The sequence below is a fragment of the Dendrobium catenatum genome, unplaced genomic scaffold, assembly GCF_001605985.2.
Source record: "Dendrobium catenatum unplaced genomic scaffold, ASM160598v2 original_scaffold_185271, whole genome shotgun sequence".
NCBI classification, from domain to species: Eukaryota; Viridiplantae; Streptophyta; class Magnoliopsida; order Asparagales; family Orchidaceae; genus Dendrobium; species Dendrobium catenatum.
Window position 1 is genome coordinate 85,922 of NW_021503689.1, and position 24,636 is coordinate 110,557.

Here is a 24,636-nt window from a genome sequence, read left to right on the forward strand (position 1 = left end):
CAAAAAAGAAAATATTGTTCCCACTAATCATATATGTACATTCAATTCTCAACATAGCTTTGAATTCTCCCAAATAATGTTCAATAAAATGCTGCTCTCCAAATCCTCAATAACTCTCCAATGCAACTCTACAAACTCTCCAGTGTGCTTGGACAAAGCTCCAAAGTAGCATGAGCCCTACAACAAATAAAATTAAATTCATTAAACATCACAATTAAATAGATATCAAATTAAATGCTAAAATAAAAAAGGAGCATATTACTGGTAAAAACTACTAGCACACATGTATTAAAAAGAAGCTACTAGTAAGTAGAAAAACAGTATAGTAAAAACACTACTGTAAGAAAGTATTGAAAAATAAACTAATGTCAAATCTCTCAAAACACTGGTGTCAACTTAACTAACACATAATCAAACTCAAAACTTTTGGGCAGCCTTGTTTATAAGAACTTGGTTGTAAAACTCATTACCTGACAACTTTTAAAGAAAAGCAGTAAGTTCGACCTTAGAGGAGAGTTTTAGGTAAAATTGACATAACTCCTGACCCCCAATTAAAGCACCGGCCACTTTTAATAGAAATCGTAAGTCCTATCTCTGAGAGAAATGTTTAGGTGATAACAAAAATCTTGACCCCTAACCCGGGCAGCCTTTTTTTATAAGAATTAGGTTATAAGACCCATCCCCTGACAACTTCTAATAGAAGCCATAAGTTAGACCTATGCGGGAAATGATTATGTGATAATACAACCCTAGACCTCTCACTTGGGCATCCTAGTCTATGGAGCTTGGTTTTAAGACCCATCACTTGGGCCACTTAGCTTCCCGGGCTAGGTCGTAAGACCCATCATGAGGCAACTTCTAAAGAAGCATTAAGACCTATCTAATTAAAAATCTTTAGGCTACGTTTAGTAAAATCACGAGTTTCGACCCAAATCTAATCTCATGAACATCTATTGCTCAAAAAATCAATGCAAAAGCCTCAAGAGAGAATTTCATATTTAAACTATGCTTTGTAATATAGTCATTTATGATACTAATTTCATGTCGAAAGCATGTATTATTTCTATCATAAGATCTACAAAACAAACACATTTCATGGGCATCATAGTCTATAAGAGTAGGTTGTAAGACCCGTCAACGGGCAACTTCTAAGAGAAGTAATAAGCCCCATATTTTAGAAAAATTATTAGATAAATTGCAATGAACCTAAAATCCAAACAATTAAATTTAAACTAATGTGCATCTTAGTCTAATGGATTAAACTGTAAGATCCGCTTTTCAGGATACTTCCTAAGGGAACCCATAAGTCATACCCAAATAATTAAAACCTCCAATCAGCCTCGGTGTAGAGTTAGGCTGTAAGATCCATCCTCGAGCAACTCATAAATAGAGTAGTAAACCCCATTTCAAATCAAATGCCTGGGTTACTTTCTACGAAACTTGTAAATCCCAACCTAAATTTAAAACCCTGGGCTACTTCCTAAGGAAGTCATAAGTCCCATTCCAATCCAAACTCCTGGGTTATTTCTTAATGAAGTAATAAATCCCAAACTAGACCAATTTCTGGGTATTCTAATAGATATAAACCCCAAAACACCTAATAAAATTAAAACACACATCCAACCACTTCAGTCTACTTGGGATCCCTGAGAGGAGACAACACATGGCTGCTAATCAGATTCCCTGGACACAACAGTCAATGATTGTTAGTGTTGGTAGACTTAAATCTACGGTATACCCGGGACGACAGAATCATGTTATCTTGATCGGATTTACACCTCCATTTTTCCCACCATTGAGACTAAAAATATCAAAAATTTATTCATCCTTAATCGAGAGTCCTCTATTACATGTTAAGAGAGGTAATTAACTATGAGTGCTTGCGCTCATAGGAAGTAAGGATCCCATTAAACCCTGACATTACTCTCAGGAAAAATCTGGTTAACTACAATCCGACTTAAGGGAAATGGAATCCTACAGCTTCAAAGCGGGATTCATGCATTCATGCCTTTTTTCTTGAGCCAACAAAGTCATACATGCACTTCTAATGAATCATCCATCCAACTTGCATGTGCAAAATTGAAAACAGAAAGGAAAAAAAATTATTCAAGTGAATTTCATAAATTACATGTCTCAAAACATCTATATATAGATTCCTCATCCCTAATATAGACATGGTTTAACATAAAATCAACCCATGTCAAGTTTAAGTTTTTCCCAAAATTTAAAATCCCATGAGGCTTTTCCATATGCCAATTGTGGATGCCACAAGAATAGGATTAACACCCATATGACAACCACTAGTGCCTCTTGATATCATAAAAAGCTATACTAGCCAGAGCAACAACAACAACAACAACAACATCAAGCCTTTATCCCACTACGTGGGGTCGGCTACATGAATCCTTTTTCTCCATTGTGTCCTATTAAAAGCCAAATTCTCGTTTAAATCTAATAAAGAAAGGTCATTCCTAATATTTTCTAACCAAGTCTTTTTAGGTCTACCCCTACCTTTCTGAACACAAGTCAAATCTAATACCTCTACTCTCCTAACCAGGTCATCAGAAGGCCGCTTTTTTATGTGACCAAACCATCTAAGGCGACTCTCTCTAATCTTATCTTCTACTGGAGCTACTCCAACCTTTTCACGTATATGCTCATTTCGTATCCTATCTCTAAGGGTAAAGCCACTCATCACCTGAGCATCCTCATCTCTGCCACACTTAACTATGCTTCTCTTTTAATGGCCAACATTCGGCACCATAAAGCATTGCAGGCCTCACTACCATCTTATAAAATTTTCCCTTAAGTTTGAGGGGTACATTTCTATCACATAACAAGCCCGATGCATTCCGCCACTTCAACCATCCAACTTGAATTCTACTGATAATATCCCCATCTATTTCACCATCACTCTGAACAACAGATCCAAGATATCAAAACGTGTACTCTTATTAATGACTTGATCGCCCAAAGTCACAATCCCCTCACTAGGACTATTACTGCTAAAATTACACTCCATATATTCCGTTTTAGATCTACTCAAGCGAAAACCTTTAGACTCTAAGGTTGACCTCCATAATTCAAGTTTACCTTCAACTCCCTCTCTAGTCTTATCAACAAGAAGAATATCATCAGCAAAAAGCATACACCAAGGTACATCATCTTGCAAATGTCTAGTGAGAACATCCAAGACTAAAGCAAAAAGATATGGGCTTAAGGCTGATCCTTGATGTAACCCAACCGAAATAGGGAAATACTTGGTCAAACCACCTTGTGTTTGAACACAAGTAATAGCTCCTGCATACATATCACACTCATTCTTCACTCATCTGGCATCTTTTTAGTCTTCAAAATAGTATTAAAAAGTTTAGTAAGCCAAGAAATCCCTTCATCTCCTAAGCATTTCCACACCTCTATTGGAATATCATCAGGTCCAACAGCTTTTCCACCCTTCATTCTATTTAAAGCCTCTCTAACTTCAGATTTACTAATACGCCGATAAAAACAGAAATCTTTACTTTCATTTAGGGTGCTAAGGTCACTATAGTCAATCTTATTTTCACACTCTTCATTAAAAAGTTTAGCAAAATATCTCATCCACCTTTGTTGAATATCATCTTCTAAGAAAAGTATTTTTTGATCTTCATCCTTAATATACTAGCCAGAGCAGAGAATTCAAAATATAAGAAATGATATTTAATAGTTTGGGTGTCATTCAATTTTTATATTATGTTATAACAGCAAACCACAGTTAGGGGAAACATCCACCCATATAAGAAATTACAACAGCAGCACAGATAATGGACAAAATCCAGTAACGCTACAGTCTTATCATCCCTTGCTTGAAAATTTTTTACTATAACAAATTGAGCGTTTGATATTCATCAAACAAATTAGGCATAAATTTGTACTTCTTGTAAATTAAATCATGAGTCATCCCAAAAAAAGACTAACCTGCCAGTGAATGAAATATATTTAGAGTCTACCATCAATTATGAATAATGTCTGCCTAACCAGAATAGTCTCAAGAGATGCAAATGGCTATTAAGGAAAAAAAAAGCTTTATAGGATAGGGAAAAAAATAAATGACATTGAGACTAGAAACAAGAGCAAAGCAAAAGTAATAAATTTTGTTTATTTAAAATAATATGCTTTATACTGAAGTAAAATAAAATGGGGCATATAAGATAACTAAGGCAAGAAAAAACAAGTTAGGTGCATTAGAAATGAAAATAATAGGGTCTGAGCAAAAAATAAAATCAACAAGAAAAATATATAAATTATTAAATAAAAGGTTACGGGAAAAAAAATTTGGACAGATCCAAAAAAATAAAGTGGAGCTAGCTCTGAAGAAGATATTAGCCTTTAAGCCCATATAAGATTCATATTGAGATTCTAGGAGTTATGAGGGATACTACAATGAGATAGTTAACATTTTTTTAATAGAATTTTAAGGATTAAGTAGATATCAAATGATTTAAGAATAAATATTTTAGTATGAATAATTGAGATGTTAAAGATTATACCAACTATAAAAAAAATCAAACTCATGGGTCATATAATGAAGCTATGGGAGAGAATAAAGGAGCATAAGCTTTAAAAAAACTATGTTAATTTCGAAGAATCAATTAAGTTTCACACTAGGATGATCTACTATGAAAGAAGATTGTTATGTTAATAGAGAAAAGAAAGGATAATCATGTGTTTTTTGATATTTTGTGAAGGCATGAATTCGAATACCGAGATAGTTAATTTGGCCTTCTTTAAAGCATAAAGGTATGTGGGAAAAATATATTGATCTTATTAAAATATATATGATAGAGCACTAACAAGTATTACTAATTTTGAAGTACCACATGAGTTTTCAGTCCAAGTAGGTTTGCATGAAGAATCAACAATGATTTCATATATTGTTGTATTGATTATGTAAATGTTTAAATAAGTCAAAAATAAAATATCTTCGTATGTGTTTTTTGCAAATGATATGATTCTAATCTATGGGACATCCACTAAAATAACATAAAGTTAAAGAAAAACAGAAAATGTATGGAAGATAAAGAACTTTAGAATAAAGAATGGATAAATGATATGCAAATTTAATGGTTGTAATATTAATAATTATAAAGGGATATTAAAAGAAGAAAAAGTGATGCATATATGTGATAAACTGAAGCAACTTGGATCTATTAAGGAAATTAGGTGAGAATATTTTTTAGAGAGAAAGTTAAATAGTTAAAATGGAAATGTGCTTGAAGAGTATATGATAAAAGAATATCAATAAGACTTAAAGATAAACTTTATAAAATTGCGATTAGATCGGTAATGTTGTATCAATATGAGTGTTGGGCAATCAAAAGATAGCTGATATCTAAGTTAAACATGGTAGAACTGAGAATATTGAGATGAATGTACTATTAATTAAATGAGTTGATAACCAGAAGATTAGGAAGGAGAAGAAGTATACCTAAGATAACATGAATATAAGCTATCTAAAAATTATTTGAAACGAATAAATTTAACACCTCAAGTAGCACTCAACAAGAGTAAAATAGAAAATAAGGATTCATAATAATTATCCCTAAAAATTGGGATAATGCTAATGAAGATGATGAATTCTTCAGAGTTAATTACCTTATGAGTAAATAAATGTACCAAATCAAGCATATAAGTTTTATTCAATTTTAAATAATGAATATATTCAGATTTTAATTAAGGCTTGGTTTTAGCTCAAATTGAATTTTAAATTAAGATTTTTACTCGGGCTCAATTTTAGGTTCAAATGCAAGAATAGATTTGAGTGCAAGCTTTAGTTCATACTCTAGTGTAAATTCCAGTGCAATTTTAGATTAAACAAAACCAGATGTAGGATGTTTTTGCTGTAGTAAATCTTTTTCAATATATAATTTATCATTTAAAGATATTTTATAAACTAAAGCTTCTTCCATAAGATCAAATTTGGCCATAAATTCTAATACTCTAGTAGTGGTACTTTGTTCTTATGAGGCTTTGAGATGCAAATGATTTTTTCTTAGAAATATGAAGCAACCATGTAGCAAGTCCTCATAAAAAAATAATTAGAATTATTCTCAAACCTAAGGCCCTGTAATAAGCCTCATCTATTACCATTGCATTATTGCTGCCTAATTTCATTCCTAAGACCCTTAATAAAATAAAGTTTAATAGCATACTAATCTTTTGGTAAGTAATGCTTAGATATTAAATTTTAGTAAAAAAAAAACATTCAAACACACTAGAGTCACTTCAAGTTGTTTGTCTCTAGAATATAAGATTGGCAAATACTGTTTGTTAAGTTAACATTTCATATGGTACAAGTATATTTTGTTTTAGTAGGAAGACTTCATCTTGTGCAGATCTCCATAGTCTTCATTTAGCAAATTATATATTTTAAAAATCATAAACTATACCTTAAGAAATTTGTTGGTTATCTAAAGAATTTGAAAATATTGCATAATTATACCTCTCATCAAATATAGGAAGATAACTTTAATTTAATCGCAATCAATTTGAAATTGATCATAGGGTTTAGGGTTTCAAAAATAAATCCAACATGTTAGGCAAAAAATAACATAACAAATATTCAATTCATAAGACAATAGTAATCATTTTGTGAAAATTGATTTACAGAAGGAATCAATAAAAAAAAAAACATCTTTGAACTTCTAAGAAAATAAATAAATAAACATAATTAAGGATTGCAAAAAAAAATCAAACAATTGAAGTTTCATACAATCAATAAAAATCTAGGTCATAAAAAATCTAACACATTCTCAACTTCAGTCGATAACAAAAATGTAGAAGAATTAGCAAAAGAAAGATAGAAAAGAAGCCACAAGAAGAAAATAATATTATTATACAAAATAATAGATTGCTTCTCCCAAAAATTTTGAATTCTCACTTAAATATGAAATTGAATCCCAAAAGAAGAATTGTAAATCCAAATAATATCTTTATTTATCACTAAGTGCTCATGTACATGCCTTGAATCCCTATTTCTAATAGCATAATTCAACGAATAGGTACTACCAAAAAAACTCAAGGTAAGGTAGATGTTGCAAATTCCTACCGCAAAAGTTGCTAAAATAATAGCCACACAATTTTCATTAAAAAAAACCAAAATTGCAATCCCTAAATTATCGAAGATCTCATCATAGTTTCTCAATGCAAAAATCAAAGGTCATGTAGATATAATTTAGCAAAAAAAATTCACATATTAAAACAAAGCCTCATTCCCAAGAAGAAGCCATTATAGATTGATGATCCCAACATTTCTTTTTTAGTCTTTTTCTCCTTTAGGGATAATTTAATAATTACTTGCTTCTTTTGTTTTGTGAGTTTTCTAGAAATACCCCATGCTCATTTTGAAAGAGGGGAGTTTTTTTTTGGATTTTGAGAATTAGTTTCATGTTTTCCTGAAAATACGGTGGATTCCCTAATTTGAGGTAAGGTGAGGTGAGGCATACTTGTCAATGGTGAATGACGCACCACGGCGTAAAGTTCCATGTGGACCCATGATGCATAGTGCACAACGCGGCGCTCACCATTTTGAACATGTCGTAAATAAAAAATAATTATAAAGTTGGGTAAGATTTGGTTGAATATATTTGTGGTCTGAAAAGAACATCATTTCTCCTCCTTCACCCCTAACCTCAAACTATTCTGCATTTGTCTGTCAGCAAGTCTACATGCTTGAGTTTACTTGAAATAGCATAGGATGTAGACCTGGAAACTATTTAGAAATAATTGAACATCCTATTAAATCTAGATCTAGCGAATTTGCATAATAAATATCACAACATATAGATGTTTTGCAAAAGAAAAATGTATATATGATTTGAGTGAGAAAATGTTAAACTATTTATTAAAAATGGTTATTATAAATCTACTGTGGATGCAAATATCATATATATTGAATTTTAACTGGTGATAAATTAATAGTTTATCTTAACCATAAACGATTTCATATTAAAACTAAGAAATTACTACTAGAAAACAAGGTCAATATAGTCATGCAATAATTGAGACGAGTTCTAATAAATTTGAAATATCCGAAAAATTTGTTATCACCCAGTTTCTAAATTATATGATTTAATTTTATATCATGAACAATCAACAATCAATATCTTGAATCTGCCTTTCTTCTTGCCTCTTACGCCTAGATTCATATCCAACACATCATCTGCACTATATTTCAGGCAACAATACTAATTTTATATAAGAAGTTAGATGATGAAATTTATTATTTACTTGGTGGATTTTAAAGTATCTTATGCATATGTGGGACGGATGATTACTCATGAATTTCTCAATGAGAAGTATAAGAAATATGCCCAAATATGCTTGACAAATATTAAGAGCTGATTTTTTTCATTATGGGTAGAATTTATTGCAAATTTTCAAAGTCTATAGTCATCAAAAACAAACTATGCATGTAAGATGAAATTTTTATTTAGTTTATTATATTTAATTATTTTTATATTGTAGGAGTTTTTATTTTTAATAAAAGCTTGTATTTATATACCTAAGACATTATCCTGTTATAAGAGTTAGTTTGTAGCGATGACCTAAATTTTTTGGTTTCCCTAGTTTGAATGTTGTGGGCTATTCATGCTATTAATGCTATCTTGGCTTCGCTTTTGTTTTGAAGTGAGGTGGCTTCGATGCTTTCTCTTGGCTTATCTATTATTCGATGATGGAACATATGTTATGCATACAATATTTGGTGTTTACCTACTCCATTTGTTCAATTGTGATATGCAGGATTTATGATCTTTTATGGCCCTACCATATATGGTTTCTATTTCTTTTGCATTAAAATTGTGATTCTTGTGTTTGACTTTCTTGTTTCCCACGCATTGTATCTGCAGTTTTGCTGCGATTGGATTTTATTGTGATGCATTTGACCAACTTCTATTGTGCAGATTTGAGAGTCTTGTAGTTGACTCCATTGATAATCATACTATTGGAAGTTCTTGGTTAGTGACTTATACTGATGAGCCATTTTCCTCGGTGAATATGATTTTCTATAAGGATTTTTTTATATTATTATATTAAGGGCATGAGGCATATAGAAAGCACAATTAATTTTGTTTGAGTAAAATTTTAACTGAATGTGCTATTATTTTTACTTCTTGGTTTCCACTCTTTGATCAAGAGGGAGACTTGAAGACTTCAGGAGAGGCTATTTCTTTATACAAGTGTAAAGCTCGGTTCTTATAAATTTGTTGATATTTTTTCTCTCTGCTTTTATTCCTTGCTTTAAATTTTGTTATTGGATTGATTGTGATTGCTTTTATTTAAGTTTGATAATTTTGTTTTTAAATGAGGACATGGATTTCTATTCCTAGTGTCACTTTCTTGTTTATGATTTTCTATTCTTTATTTCTAGTAGGCCATTACATTTTCAGCTAAATTATTTCTTTATATTTTCTGTTTTCATTGAAAAGAATATGTAGTTGCATTGAAAGGAATGACTTGTTGCTAAACATTAAGAGTTTTTGAAAGATGAATTTTTGTTTTTTGAAAGATATTTCCTAAACCCTAAAACGTCCTAGTTCCCTGGCAGCCAATTTTTGGAAAGAAGGCTCTTGACGTTTTGTAGATATTGTTCTATTAGAATGCTCAGAACTTCTCTCATATCATCTTTCTTTTTTAAACACTTTGATCTGGTTCCTTTTTCTAGTTCTCTAGTTCAATTTATTGTTAATGCTTATGTTCTGATGACCAGGTAGAAAGAACTTTTTTTAAAGACTTCAAGCTCAGCTTGTATTATTTTCGAATTCAGACATAATTATGCACATCAATTTTGTTTTTTAAACAAATATGATAACATATTTAAATAACGCTATAGTTTCCAAACGTGAGTATATGCATGACATAGCTGACCTAGAGCCACATATGCTCTAAATGATGCTAATCATTCTAGTTGTTCTGTAGGAGGTTTTTTTAATAACTTGCTATTATGCAATTTATAATTGTTATATTAATAAAAATATTTTGATTTATTTTCTAGTTATAATTTCTATGCTAACTTTTATTCTGAATTGAAAACTGATCAATCATTTCTCTTGTATTGTATTACTCGTGGCCATTGAGAATTTTAATTTCCCTTTGGCACTTATGTAGGAAACCTGTGTCATTTGCTGCTATTATGAGTTAAGTTGTACTTATACATAGAGTAGATATGCTTATACTAGGATTTTGATGTTTATGCAGTGCCTTCTGCAACCATGCTGACATTGAAGCTTTCACAGAAGAGAAGAAGAAATCCTTACTAATTAAGCGTCAGGGAAAAGGGGCTGATTTTGTTCGTGCTGTTGAGGAGATAATTGATGTCTATGAATCTTTGAAGAAGCAAAATCTTGCTAGGGCTATTTCTAATGATGGAGAGGATGAAGACAATGTATCAGACCAAGTGCATTTGGAAGATTCCAGAATAGATTGTTTTGGAAAACCTGTGGAGCCTAGCTTGAGTCCATCTCCCAACCACGAGTTAGAAAGTGCATCTGTAACTCAATGTGGTGATAAGGTAAATGTGGATGATAATCCTGGAACCTTACTAAATTGTGGAAATCATTACAAAACTGCAGTAGTTGATGATTCAGCTAAAAAAAAATCTATCCTTGATGAACTCAGACAAATTCCACTGTCTAGTATGCCTACAACTAGAAAGAGGGCAAGGGACTCACTCATACCAAGCTCTGTTACCAAAAGTGCCCCTTCACGTAGAAGGTCTAGAAGTTCTTTAGCGAATAACCCTTGTGAATCCCAGAAATCATCTACGAAGCTTGATGCTAAACTTAAGGTTGGATGCTCAGCTTCCAGTATGCTGCAGGAAGAACCTACACCAAAAGAACAAGTAGTGGTTAGAGAACATCTTGAAACTTGCAGTGCTGAGGCTTCACCTGACTCCACTAGAGCGCCACTTGATGATAATTTGGCAGTTAATACTGATGGCACAAATTTAGGTGATGTAAATGTACTAGAATTTAGTGGAAAGCTTGAATGTTCTGATAATGATACAGTTTCAAACACAGTTGCAGAGGGAGATGCTAGGCTAAGTAGTAAAGTTGAGATCCCTTTGAACACTCTGGAGTTTAAGGCAAGGAGAAAATATTACAGAAAACAAGTTTCCAGTGCTAGAGCATGTGATGAAATGGACAAAAAAATGGACGACTTGCAGGCTGAGGGTGGAAGCCTTTCTCACTCTACAAATTCTCAAAATGGTGCAACTGAAAAATTTAGTAATGCAAATGGAGATGAACACCTTCCTCTGGTGAAAAGGGCAAGGGTCCGAATGGGAAAACCATCTATGGAGGAGGAAAATTTGAAAGAATGTGTGGGATCCAAAGTGAAATTAGGCAATCTTGATACTTCAAATGGACATTATGGGAGCAACTCATTCTCCAGTCCTGTAAAAAATTGCCCTCTACAAAATGGCTCTTCTAAAAGGAGCTCACCTGTTGCAATGGAATTTGCAAGGTTTTCAACGAATGGCTCTTCTCATAATAACACTGGAAGTGATCTACTGTCATGCAAGCGGAACAAACATCATCTGATGTTGGATGTTGAGGCAGCTCTGCCTCCATCAAAGCGCTTGCATCGTGCTTTGGAGGCTATGTCTGCCAATGCAGCTGAAGCTGCAATTGATTGTCCACAAGCCCCAATTAAAACAGAAATAAAATCTAGTGACTGCTTGAGTTCTTCAACAGAGAATGCTCATAGTGGTGATGCGAGTGTTAGGTTCCCCGTGAAAACACTGCCTATGCAGACTTCTTGTGCAGCTGCATTTGACAGCAGTATATGCGGTTTATCCTCAAGTTCAACATCACAGAACCTGGTAGCCTGCCGTTTAACTTCATCAGAAGCAAAACATGATGATATTAATCCTGGAAAGGTGTTGAACCCCCTTGAGACTAGTTCTTTGGAAATTGGGACGGGAAGTTGTTATCATAGTCCCTTTTCTTCAAAGATTACTAGTACCGTACAGTCTTCTTCTTTGGAGTTGGTTGAAAAGCACTGCAGTGAACATGGACCCAATAATTCATTTTCATCTGCAGTGGAAGAGAATGATAGGTCTCAGCTGGATAAAGAGTGTACTTACTCTGAAGTTGCAAGGGTTTCACCTCAGGCAAATAACACTTGCAATTCACAACAACTAACTTGTTTATCACCATCAAGTGGAGCTGCTACAGCTGTATCAATCACAACTACTATGTGCACAGCAAGTGAAATTGATGGTACTGCTGCAGGTTCAGACATTGTAAATGTTGACTCAGCAAGTGATATGAATGGAATCCCTTCAGTTTCGTCTGCCACAAACGTCTCATCAGCGACAACTATTTGCTCCTTGCCCAGTGATTTGGATGGAGCTGCTGCAGCTTCGGTAACCACTAATTTTAGTTCTTCGGTAAATTGCACTTCTATGGCCACACTTTCAAGTTCCCAATTTGAACAAACTTCCCGAGGTAGAGACATGTAAGGTTTTATCCTCTCCTTTGCTTATTCCTTTCTAAATCATCTTGGTAAGTCGATGATTTTAATGCTTAAAAGTGGAAACATTTTGCTTAAAAACTTTTGCCTGGCTTATGATGTGCACTACGATATTATTGATGTTTCTCAGATCATGCATATCATCAATTGGTATTATAACTCTCCATGCCGGAAAGGAAAATAAATGAAAACTATAAGAAGATGATTGAATTGTTTAGAGATCTTCATACCGGGGTGTCTTGGTGCTTAAAGTCAACATGAGCGTATTAGTCGTGTAGTTGCCTTTAGGAATCTTCTCAATTTTTAGCTGGCATGGAATGTGTTAGTTTGCTGACAACATATCTCTTTTTGATAAAATCCAACCTGAAAATAAACTTGAAATGGCTTGATTTCTGTAATTGACCCAAGGTGCATTATTCATGCATATAATCATTCTCTTACTCAGTTGTTGAACATTTTAGCACAGTTGAATGAATGAGACGACTCATGTGGATCTTCTAAAAAAAAAAAAAAATTGTATAATTGTTTGTAACAACAAAATCACCCTTAATTACAAAACTAATAAACAAATCCTTAAAATATACTACCAAATCCTATATAATCATGTCTCTTCTATCCAAATTATTTGAGAGCTGTAGTTCTGTTTTATTTTAATGATTGGGTGGTAGTAATGTAATTGGAGGCATATGTGCCTTAGTTCTCTGAATAAGGAAGCTTTGGGTATTACCCATAATTTTCCCAAATAAAATTGATGTAAAAAATTATGGCTATAATAGTAGAATTTGAATTAGATGGGATTTACTGATGCATTTTTTGTTTGTTTGATTGTTTGTTTTTTTAAAGGGGACAGCTTTCTTGTGTGTTTTACTGTAAATGAAAAATTATGGCTATAATAGTAGAAATTGAATTAGATGGGGTTACCTGATGCACTTTTTGTTTGTTTGTTTTTTTAATGGGGACAGCTTTCTTGTGTGTTTTAATGTAAATGAAAAATTGTTGTAAAAGTATTTGTTCAATTTTTGATGAGTTTAGGAAGGAAGAGAATATCCATAGCTTGGGAGTTCAATTTATATTTCGAGCTTTCATTTCATTAAGCATTGCTTTAGATATGTTTTTTTGTTTCCATTGTTTATTCTATTAGTCAATGATATAATGTCTGGCATTGATGAACTACCCATTGTGAGGCCTACCTTTTGCCAAGGGTCTACTTGTGCAATTTGGCCAACCTCCTCCACTATGGCAGGTTTTGATGTGGGTGTCATCTATGCCGCTGATCAGAATTCTTTTGCTATGTTTCGCGACTCTTCGAATTGAGGTCAATTTTTATATAATCAGTGAATTGTTTTTTTTTCTTTTTTGAATTGTAGGCAGAATATTACACTAGACGCAAAACAAACTCCGAAGGATAGGAGTATTTTGTCTAAATTGGCTCCGATTAAGGATTTGATAGCTGCCGCACAAGCTAAGCGATTTTTATCTCGGTCTACTTCCATGTGTGATAGTGTTATAGATGGTAAGATTGCTCCTGATGCTGTTGTAAGCCCAACCTTAATAAACAAGGAAGATTCTTCTGGGCGTGGTTCACCTTCAAATCCCATGTTCTACCAAAGACCTGCTTCAGACGATGGGACTTGCCACCTTCAGAATGGCAGTAGAACTCCACTCGATGGTTCTTCTAGGAAAGGGTTTAGCAAATACATGAATCATTCTGAAGCAAATGCAGCACGCAGATGCTTTGAATCTCTGCTATGCACGTTATCAAGAACAAAAGACAGCATTGGTCGAGCAACTCGTCTTGCAATTGACTGTGCAAAATATGGGATTGCTGGAGAGGTGGGATGCACGGTTTCTAAACTCCTTTTCTAACAAAATCTTTTAAAGCTCGCCAATTATATAAAAAATTACTTCTATACAATGTGCTTTTCAATGTTGTTTTTTCCCCTCATGTTTTAGATTTTTTTTTGGTGTATATAGGTTTTTTTACTTGACTAGGTTTATTTCTCACAATACTTAGTCCAATTATTCGAGTACATTTTATTCAGTGGTTACTTGCAAATCCTAATAGTTCTTTGAAAAATGTTGTAATGTATTTTTTTTACATTTAATCTGTATATATTTCTCAGCATCTGACTGCTGGATTGAAAAACTATGGCTTGGATTTTCTTAAATTATTTGAGGTGGAGTCTATGCAGATCCTTCTTATTGATAGAATATAATAATAAATCACACTCTAGACGTCTGAGATGTCACAGATGCATATCTGGTTGAAAGTTTTCATATTGATGTGTGAGCTTGCTTGCATGTTTGACAGCTAGTTTGCATCTTCCTATCAATTTTATGCACATCCATTCTTTTGACGAGCCAAGGGAGCTGGTCTACCTGTTTAATGCATGAAGTCTCCATGCCTTTAGTATGTGGGAGGTTTGATAAACACCATGGGTGGGCATATAGCCCGAAGTATTATTGTGCAGCAAGTTGCCACCCTAGTACTCAATTGTATTGTAGGCAAATTTAATTCACAAAGTTAACCATCATGGGAGTGCAAACAAGCTTTTTTGATATAAATGATGACACTTATCAAATGAAAATATACTTTGTAAGTTTTAGATTGACTGAAATCCTTGAAGGAAAACATGTTAGAATGATACTCATCCGACTCTGCTACTGCCTCTAAATAACCGAATGAAGTCTTGCTTCATATTTGTTTTAATCTGCATCTGATATTATATTTGTAGTACAATGTAGTCCAGGTCTTTGGGTTTTATTCTTTCCTTTTTTGTTCTTGCTACATATATTTAGATTGTCCTAAGTTATATTTCTTCGGAATTCCTTCTTAAAATTCATCATAATTTTCTTCTATGCTATTGATTCCTATCACTGGCCTTCCATCCTGAAAATAATATAATGTGTTTTGTGGACGTACACCCATTTTTATTTTGATCTAAACCATACATTTTAATAAAAAGAAGAAAAGAAACCTTTTGCTTGTTAAGCCCTTCTCAGGATATTATTGAGAAGACTGTTTTGTGTTACGATTGTTTTTGCGTTAAGAACTTTTGTGAAATTTTTTTAGTCGTTTTCTTTGGAAAAGTGGCTATTGTTAATTGGCACTGCTATTAAGAACTACTCAGTTTGGGTTGTTTGCACGTTTAATTTTTCTAAATCACTCAAAGGATTTTCTTATATCATTTTAACTTCCTAATTGAGCTTGTTTTTTTATCTCTTTTGCTGCATGTCTTTTATTTCCTTTGCTGCATGTTTTTGATAATATTTAGGTGATCGACATCCTTCTTCAGTATTTGGAAAAGGAATCAAGCTTGCATCGAAGGGTAGATCTTTTCTTCCTTGTTGATTCGATCACTCAATGTTCTAGATGTCAAAAGGGTATTGAACGTGTTACTAATTGTAACCCTTTTTAATGCCATTTGGTTATTTATTGAAATTTGTACATATTAGCTTGGTTCTTGAATTTTATAGGTGGACCTGGAGATGTCTATCCCTCCCTTGTGCAAGCTGTACTGCCACGTTTGTTATCTGCTGCTGCACCTCCGGGAAATGCTGCATCAGAGAACCGCAGACAATGTCTCAAGGCAAGCATATCTTGCAGTCTTTTTCTTTCTTACATTTGGGAAAACTTGCTTAAAAATATTATTTGTTTTTGAACTATTTATTATATTTTTTTTGTTGAAAGGACAGGTCTTGAGGCTATGGCTTGAGAGGAGGACTCTTCCTGAGTTCACAGTTCGGCACCACATTAGGGAACTTGAATATGGAAATGAAGCTTCATTAAGTATTTCATATTCTAGACGGCCTCCCAGAACAGAAAGGCCTCTTAATGATCCAGTAAGGGAAATGGAGGGAATGCTTGTTGATGAGTATGGAAGGTTTGCTCATGCCCTGTTGTTTCCCTCAAACCTTTAATATATGCTCGTCACAATTTGGTGTTGGTATGAGTATTTTTGTAGCAAACTAAGCATAAAGAGTTCTAGAAATGACATGCAGACACACTTGTCATTTCATCATGGACCTTGTTCTGTGCAGGATATGCAGCATGTACCTGCTGGACAAAATTGGTTGATACCAATGTTGTCTAAAGCATGACACAATGCACAAAGGGATTTCCTTAGCTTTGAAACATGAAGGGTAAACAATGCACATCTTATCTAGTATTAAATTAGTCATAATTATGAAATGATCTATGGCATTTTATATCAAATGTTAAAAAGGAAAATTTTTATTAACTAATTATCAAGTTAAAAACTAAATTGTATACATACGAAGAATAAGTGTGGAAAATTGAGCAAGATTTTTTTCATTTTCTTATATAATTAAATAATTAAAATGAACACAATATTGATAATAAATAAGAAAATATCAAATTATTAAACATCATTAAAAAATCAAGGGAAAGCATTCAACTAAAGATTCTAAATAAAGTTAGTCATAATTCGAAGTACAAATTAGGGCCACAAGAATGTTAAACTAGATCTGACGTCTAAGCATTTATCAAATATTAAGTGCTACAAAAGTTAGCAGAAGAAGTTGAGCACAAACGCAGATATGCAATCAAACATTTATTTATCATTATAGTCTTTCGCTTTATTCTCATCTGCCCTTTATGCAAAAAAATTATTCTTTATTCATGTCTTCATTATATGAATCAACAAACGAACTTTCAGATTCTTCATCCACTTTATCCCAATCAATAATCTCACAATATGATGGTCTGCTTAATTGTTTGTTGATCTGATACTTGAGGGATGTATAATTTTTTAAGGCTGGCTTGATGATTTCTTCTAGATGTTGATAGGAAACACTTGTAGATCTCAAGTATTTCAAACTCTTCCACACACCAAAAGAAAACCAGAAAAAATATTAATTTTATTACAAGAATCAAATAGAATGGAAGAAACAACAAGGCACAAGTGATTCTCTATTTGAGAGGAGGATCGATCTCTCCCAATCTCTAGACGAATCTAGAGCCCAAAACCTAAACCTAAGTGATCCCAAATTCAGCCAGATTCAACATGCCATAACTCTAGGAAAACAAACTATTTAATGCATACAAATCAAAAGGAAATCTCTAAACAGTCCCTACATTCAATTTTACCTCCCAATTCCCTCAAAAAACCTTCCAAAGGCAAGAAAAGAGCAAAATGACGCACATGACCTAAAGGGCTATTAGGTTTGATGTTATTTAAATGTCATTTTTATGAAGCTGTTTTTTTTATTGTCACTTTTATCTTTCAAAGGTTGTGTGCTTGATTTAGTGTTGTTTTATGTAAATAAAATAATGTAATGTAAGTTGTTGGTCTGCACTTCAATATTATCTTAAGTCTCTAGTGCACGTGGGTCCAACTGATGTTTATGCAATTCAGCCTGAGTCCAAACCCCAAGCTTTTCCTATATATTGATCTAATATTTTTTCCTCCATCTTGTTTCACATATTTTTTAAGCATGAGTCTGGATTATGTATTGGCTATGTAATTTAAACCAACAAAAACAGTTGCAGGTGATAGCAAAAGAAACCTTCTAGCTGAGGACAAGAAATCCTCCTTTTTATACACCTCTTCATTCTCTCCTCATCCTACCATAGCATTTATTTGTTTACTCTACTCTTTCCCTTCCGTCTTCTTTCATCTAATCTCTTTGACAAATAGCATCGTTGTGGCCGCTATCTCATCAACTACTGCTTCAAGCTATCCGACATGGAAACTAAAAAGTAATCTCTTAAGAGTGTGCTCTGTCGTATGCAAAACCAGCCTAGGCACCATCTTTAAGATGGGTGCTGATCTTGTCTATTGCTCCCAATTTTTTGGACAAACTCATTCAGTCTGGCCTTAGCATGCTCACCCTGTTCGTGTGTAACATCCACAATTATGACTCGCATTTTCAATGACAATGATGCAAGATGGAGGAGAGCGGACACAAACTATGGTATGGGCATGCAATCCGGATCGAGATGTTATATCATCTAGATGCCACTCAACTCTGACAAACATCTTGATGTCACTGAATTCTACTTCAGAAGCCATCTACAAATTTCATTATTTAATTATTTTAGAGATAAAACGAACAAATGAGTTTTTTTTTTCTTGAGTAAAAGTGTAACTATGCTGCTCTACTTTTAATATACACTTCCATAGTTGTCAGAAGGCCTTCATGTGGTGCACTGTTAGACCGGTCCACTGGACCGGTCCAGCCGGTCCAGGCGGGACCGGTTCACGGACGAAATCTCAAAAACGGTGGAGATTCCGCCTCCTGGCGGAGAACGAGCGGCCCGACCGCTCAAACAGAGCGTTTTAGGAAGGATTTTTGTGGGGTTTCAGAGAGAAATTTGAATGTAGGGACTGTTTAGGGAATTCCTTTTGATTTGTATGCATTAAATAGATGTTTTTCCTAGGGTTTGAGCATCTTGAATTTGGCTGAAATTTGAGAGCACCGAGATTTAGATTTTCTTTGGGCTCTAGCGGTGTCTAGAGATTTGGGAGAGATCGATCCTCCTCTCGAATTGAGGATCAATTGTATCTTTGCTGTTTTCTTCTTCTTCTAGTGAAATACAAGCTTTCCTTTGAGTTTTCTATCAGATTTTCCCTGGATTAGTGTTGTTTTTCTGCTGTCAACAGCAGAAATCTGCTGTTCTCTGTTCTGGACAGCAACATTTTCACTGTTTGTTCACCGATTTGGGTTAGGATTGCTTGCGAACTCAAGTATTACCTTAGGGTTACTTGCGAACTCAAGTATTTCCTATCAACTGGCTTACTGTATTTATTGTGTTCTGGAAATCATATCCATAAGGATGTTAAATCTCTGATTAAAAAATTTAAGAGCATCATTTTACTCAAATATTTACTCCTTCCTGTCCAAGTTCATGCGACAATTTTCAGAATTCAGCGTCGAGGGGGGGGTTTTGAAGGAAGAAGGGAGGAACGTCATCGTCGAGGTGCTGAATTTGAAGGTATTCAACGTCGAGGTGATGATGTTGAAGGGAGGAGAGGTGAGTATGAAGAGGGGTTAGAGTAAATTTGTCGGAGGGAGGACCGCGACCCTTGGGAAGCACCTCCTCTTCGAGGAATGAGAGGTTATGGAGAGTACCGGGGTAACGGAAGGGATCCGAAGGTGAGGAAGTTGAAGATGCCCATCTTTGAGGGTGAAGATGGCCATGGCTGGATATACAAGGTGGAGCGTTACTTTGCTGTCAACGGGTTGACAGATGATGAGAAGCTAACGATGGAAGGATTGTGTCTGGAAGGAAAGGCTTTGGCATGATATCAGTGGCGTGACAGGAGGGAGCCTATCAGGAACTGGAGGGAATTCAAAAACTGCATAATAGAACATTTCCAAAACGACCGGGGAGGAGATTTCTATGAGCAGTTCTTTGCTCTGGTGCAGGAGGGATTAGTAGAAGACTACCGTGAGCGGTTCGAGCACTTGGCTAGTAGGGTAGAGCGATTATCAGATAGCATATTGGAGGGAAACTTCATGAAGGAGTTGAAGACAGAGATTCGAGCGGCAGTTAAAGTTCTGATGCCTAGTGACTTGGAGGCAATAAAGTTGGCACAGCTGGTAGAAAATCATAATAATCTGGAGAAGGGAGCCAGGAGCAGCAGCTTAGGAGGCTCTTACAACACTACAACTACTCTTTTAACACCAAAGGGGCCTGCATCAGTCAACAATAATGAGATCACCAGGGAGAAGCCAGTAGGAGGAGGGAGTGGGGATAACTTGAAGAAGCTCACTGAGACAGAATTACAGGAGAAGAGGGAAAAAGGGCTTTGTTTCAGATGTGACGAGAGGTATACGCCGGGGCACTGGTGTAAGGACCGAACTCTTCAAGTTCTTACTGTTTGTGATGAAGAAGGAATGGAGGGTGTCGTGTTTCCACCTTGCGGACAAGGTGGATCTTTGGGAGGGGAGTATTGTTAGACCGGTCCACTGGACCGGTCCAGCCGATCCCGCCGGCGGGACTGGTCCACGGACGAAATCGCAAAAACGGTGGAGATTCCGCCTCCTGGCGGAGAACGAGCGGCCCGACCGCTCAAACAGAGCTTTTTAGGAAGGATTTTTGAGAGAAATTTGAATGTAGGGACTGTTTAGAGAATTCCTTTTGATTTGTATGCATTAAATAGATGTTTTTCCTAGGGTTTGGGCATCTTGAATTTGGCTGAAATTTGAGAGCACCGAGATTTAGATTTTCTTTGGGCTCTAGCGGCGTCTAGAGATTTGGGAGAGATCGATCCTCCTCTCGAATTGAAGATCAATTGTATCTTTGCTGTTGTCTTCTTTTTCTAGTGATATACAAGCTTTCCTTTGAGTTTTCTATCAGATTTTCCCTGGATTAGTGTTGTTTTTCTGCTGTCAACAGCAGAAATCTGCTGTTTTCTGTTCTGGACAGCAACATTTTCACTGTTTGTTCACCGATTTGGGTTAGGATTGCTTGCGAACTCAAGTATTACCTTAGGGTTACTTGCGAACTCAAGTATTTCCTATCATGCACTCCTCAAGGGCCTTCGTCTATAGTGCCTTCGTCGAGGGTCTTCAACTTTAGTGCCATCACAAGTGTTAAGTAAGTTATTGTTTTTGTTTTCCATAAACCATGTAAACTAAAAAATGTTGTGTCAATCAGATGCACATCAAACTTATAACAACTATTTGGGAATGGTTAGAGATCCTTCGTTTACCACTTGCTTTTTAGGGTTGCTTTTGCACTTAATAGTTTAACTAAATCATTTAGAGATCTTTTGTTCAAGTCATTTATGTCCCCTCATTTGCCCGGTAATTTGGTTCTAATTTGATTTATATAATAAATTAGATATTAAGAAGGCCAAAAGATGTTTGTATAATTAGTCAACCAAAGAGATAAGAGAAGTAATGATTTAGTTGGAGTGAAGTGCATTAAGGATGAAGATCAAAAAGTACTTTTATTAGAAGAAGGTATAGAATAAAGGTGGATGAGATATTTTAATAAGCTTTTCAATGAAGATTGTGAGAATATGTTTGACTTTAGTGGCCTTAGCATCCTAAATGAAAATAAGGATTTTTGTTTTTATTAGCTTATTAGTAAAACCGAAGTTAGAGAGGCTTCAAAGAACGTGAAGCTTGGAAAAGCTATTGGAACTGATGATATTCCAATAGAGATGTGGAAATGCTTAGGAAGTGAAGGAATTTCTTGGCTTATGAAAATTTTCAATATTATTTTGACAACAAAAAAGATGCTAGATGAGTGGAGGAGTGTGTTGATTTTTATTTTTAAGAATAAAGGTGATACATAAGAGTGTGTGAGTTATAAGGAATTAAGTTTATGCGTCATACTTTAAAACGTTGGGAGAGGGTTATTTAGCATAGGTTACGACATGATACTAATGTTTTCTCAAAATCAGTTTGGATTCATACCAAGTTGGTTTACTATGGAAGCTAAACCTTTATTGAGAGGTTTGATGGAGAAGTATGGAGAGAATAAGGAGGCTCTACATATGATATTTATTGATTTAGAGAAAAGTTATGTTAAAATTCCAAGAGGAGTGCTATGAAGAGTTTTAGAAAAGAAAAAGGTTAATAATGCTTATACTCATGTCATTAAGGATATGTATGCAGGAGCTATTACTTGTGTTCAAACACAAGGATGTTTGACCAAGTATTTTCTTATTTCAATTTGATTACATCAAGAATCAGCTTTAAGCTCATATCTCTTTTCTTTGGTCATGGATGTTCTTACTAGACATTTGTAGGAGGATGTACCATTGTGTATGCTTTTTGTTGATGATATTCTTCTTATTGATAATACTAGAGAGGGAGTTGAAGGTTAACTTGAATTATGGAGGTCAACCTTTGAGTTTAAAGATTTTTCATTTAAGTTGATCTAAAACCGAATACATGGAGTGTAATTTTTGTAGTAACAGATCTAATGAGGGGATTGTGACTTTGGGAGATCAAGTTATTAATAAGAGTACACATTTTTTATTTACCGGGACTAATCTCCAGGGTGATAGTGAAATATCGGGCTTGTTGTATGATTGAAAATTACTCCTCATACTTAAGTGAAAATTTTGTAAGATGGTGGTGACACCTACAATGCTTTATGGCACAATGTTGGCCATTAAAGGAGAAGCATACAATTAAGTTAAGTGTTGTAGAGATGACGATGCCTAGGTGGATGAGTGGCTTTACTCTTTGTGATAGAATGCGAAACGAGTGTATATGTGAAAAGATTGGAGTAGCTCAAGTGGCAGATAAGATTAGATAGAGTCTCCTTATAGATGGTTTGGGCATATAAAACGTTGACCTTTTAATGACCGGGTTAGGAGAGTAGATTCTTAGCCGACCCCATGTAGTGGGATAAAGGCTTGAGATGTTGTATTTTATGCAAATCTTGTATTCAGTAGATGTTTCTTCCATGGTTTAATACTCATTTGTACAGTATGATTATGCTACAATTCTCTATTTAACTATTTTGGTTGGTCCTCAGTAATGCCAGTTTTCAACTTCCTCAATTTCTTAATACACGGATTCTAGAAGATGATGAGGGGAGTGCTTCTGATGACAAAGGTTTTGAGGCTGTTACACCGGATAGGAATGCTGAAGTTGACTGTGAAAAGGGAACGACACCATTGTCTGCGGAAAAGCACTGCCATGTATTAGAAGAAGTTGATGGAGAGCTCGAAATGGAGGACGTTGCACCACCTTGTGGACTTGAAGCAAGCCAATCTACATGTCATGTTAAAGGAGCTGAATTGGTGAGCAATTGCAATCACAAATGTGAGCAAAACAATTTATTTTCTTTTGCTCCTCCACTTCCAGAGGATCGGCCACCATCACCTCCTCCACTGCCATCTTCTCCTCCCCCAGTGCCTCAACTTTGTTCTGGGAAAGCTCCTCACCCTTTAGCTGCTTCAACTGCCGTTGATAATACTGATTTTGGTTCCAGTTATGTAAGTTCAATTGGTTGATGAATCTTTACTTTCATTTGTCAGAAGTCTGGAATTCTGCCTCCTGATTTTATAATTCCTGTGATGTTGCATGCAGAATACTCAAAATCAACTTCTGAGACCAATCAGTCAACAACCAAACAGTATGCATTGTAGCTCATCCTTGTCAGAGTCGTCCACCTTCTATTCCCAGGGATATGTAGGCCATCTACAACAGATTCCACAGCTTGCTTGCACTTCTTCAAGCTCATATATCAACCTTGGTGGTTCTCAGCCAGCCGTGCCTGTTGGAAATAATTCTCAGTCCATTGTTAACATACCACCCGGAAATAAGATTTATCATTTGCAGCCACCCCCGCCAGTGGTCTCTAATCAGTTTTCTTACATACAAGCTCAACCTCAGCATAGACCACAAGCTCCGGGGAATCAATCTTCCTACTCAGATAGGTATCATGCGCATGATAATCAAAGAGGTTTCATCCCGATTGATGTTTCTGATAGAAGCGCATTTTATCCATCTGTTCATGCAGGTAACAGGATATCATATGCTGATTATATTTTCCCCATGATTCCATCTATATTCGGCTTCATTCTGCTACTTTATCTTGCAAATGCTGATAGAATCACTTTTGTGCAGGTTCCATTGGATTGACACCAGACAAGGTGGAAGCACCACATGCTCCTTCTGCCTTGTATGGCCCTCAGCTGGATCCATCATCTGCTCCATGTCAAGATTGGTCTTATCTTCCCAGAACATCTGGTTATTCTCTATCTGCTTCAAGACAATCATTAGAAAACCCAGTTTCAGGTGCATTTCATTGGAGCTAACCTTTGGATTTAACTTAGTTTTTTGGTGTAGTTTTACTTGCTTGAGTACGTTGTTCATCTTTTGATTTAACGAGTTCCTGCTCTGCAGCACCAGCCTATTGGAGAGCAAGATGACTACCTTGCATTATCATGGTCTGCTGCTTCATTTTCTTCTTTTTTTTTTTCTTTATTAGAGTAAATGATCAAAATGCGCTCTAAATTTTTTAGGTGTCTATATATTTTTTTTTATTTGTTCAATTTACTTTATTGAGCAAATTTGGATCCTGGTCATACCCTTAATTTTGTTGTTTTTTTTAATGGAAATTGGTTGAAGATTTTCTATAGGGCATTTCATTGTCAATTTCATTAATTTTAGCTAGTACTAAATGGT

The 24,636-nt window shown here is 35.0% G+C and overlaps 1 protein-coding gene across 5 annotated transcripts in view; it reads left to right on the forward strand.

Moving 5' to 3' along the window:
• LOC110108618 (protein HUA2-LIKE 3) overlaps positions 1 to 24,636 on the forward strand; it is a 52,910-nt gene that overhangs the window by 27,837 nt on the left and 437 nt on the right. For 2 of the 5 annotated variants that reach the window (XM_020839331.2, XM_028692380.1), the window contains 9 exons: positions 10,237 to 12,498; positions 13,881 to 14,346; positions 15,789 to 15,897; positions 15,991 to 16,103; positions 16,210 to 16,397; positions 22,979 to 23,441; positions 23,536 to 23,968; positions 24,076 to 24,246; positions 24,355 to 24,398. In XM_020839331.2, the coding sequence (XP_020694990.1) occupies positions 10,237 to 12,498; positions 13,881 to 14,346; positions 15,789 to 15,897; positions 15,991 to 16,103; positions 16,210 to 16,397; positions 22,979 to 23,441; positions 23,536 to 23,968; positions 24,076 to 24,246; positions 24,355 to 24,380 (4,231 nt within the window). In that variant the 3' untranslated portion in view covers positions 24,381 to 24,398. Of the gene's footprint in view, positions 1 to 8,942; positions 8,997 to 10,236; positions 12,499 to 13,880; positions 14,347 to 15,788; positions 15,898 to 15,990; positions 16,104 to 16,209; positions 16,398 to 22,978; positions 23,442 to 23,535; positions 23,969 to 24,075; positions 24,247 to 24,354; positions 24,399 to 24,636 lie in introns of those variants that run through there. The other 3 variants (XM_020839328.2, XM_020839329.2, XM_028692381.1) reach the window with 3 other exon arrangements.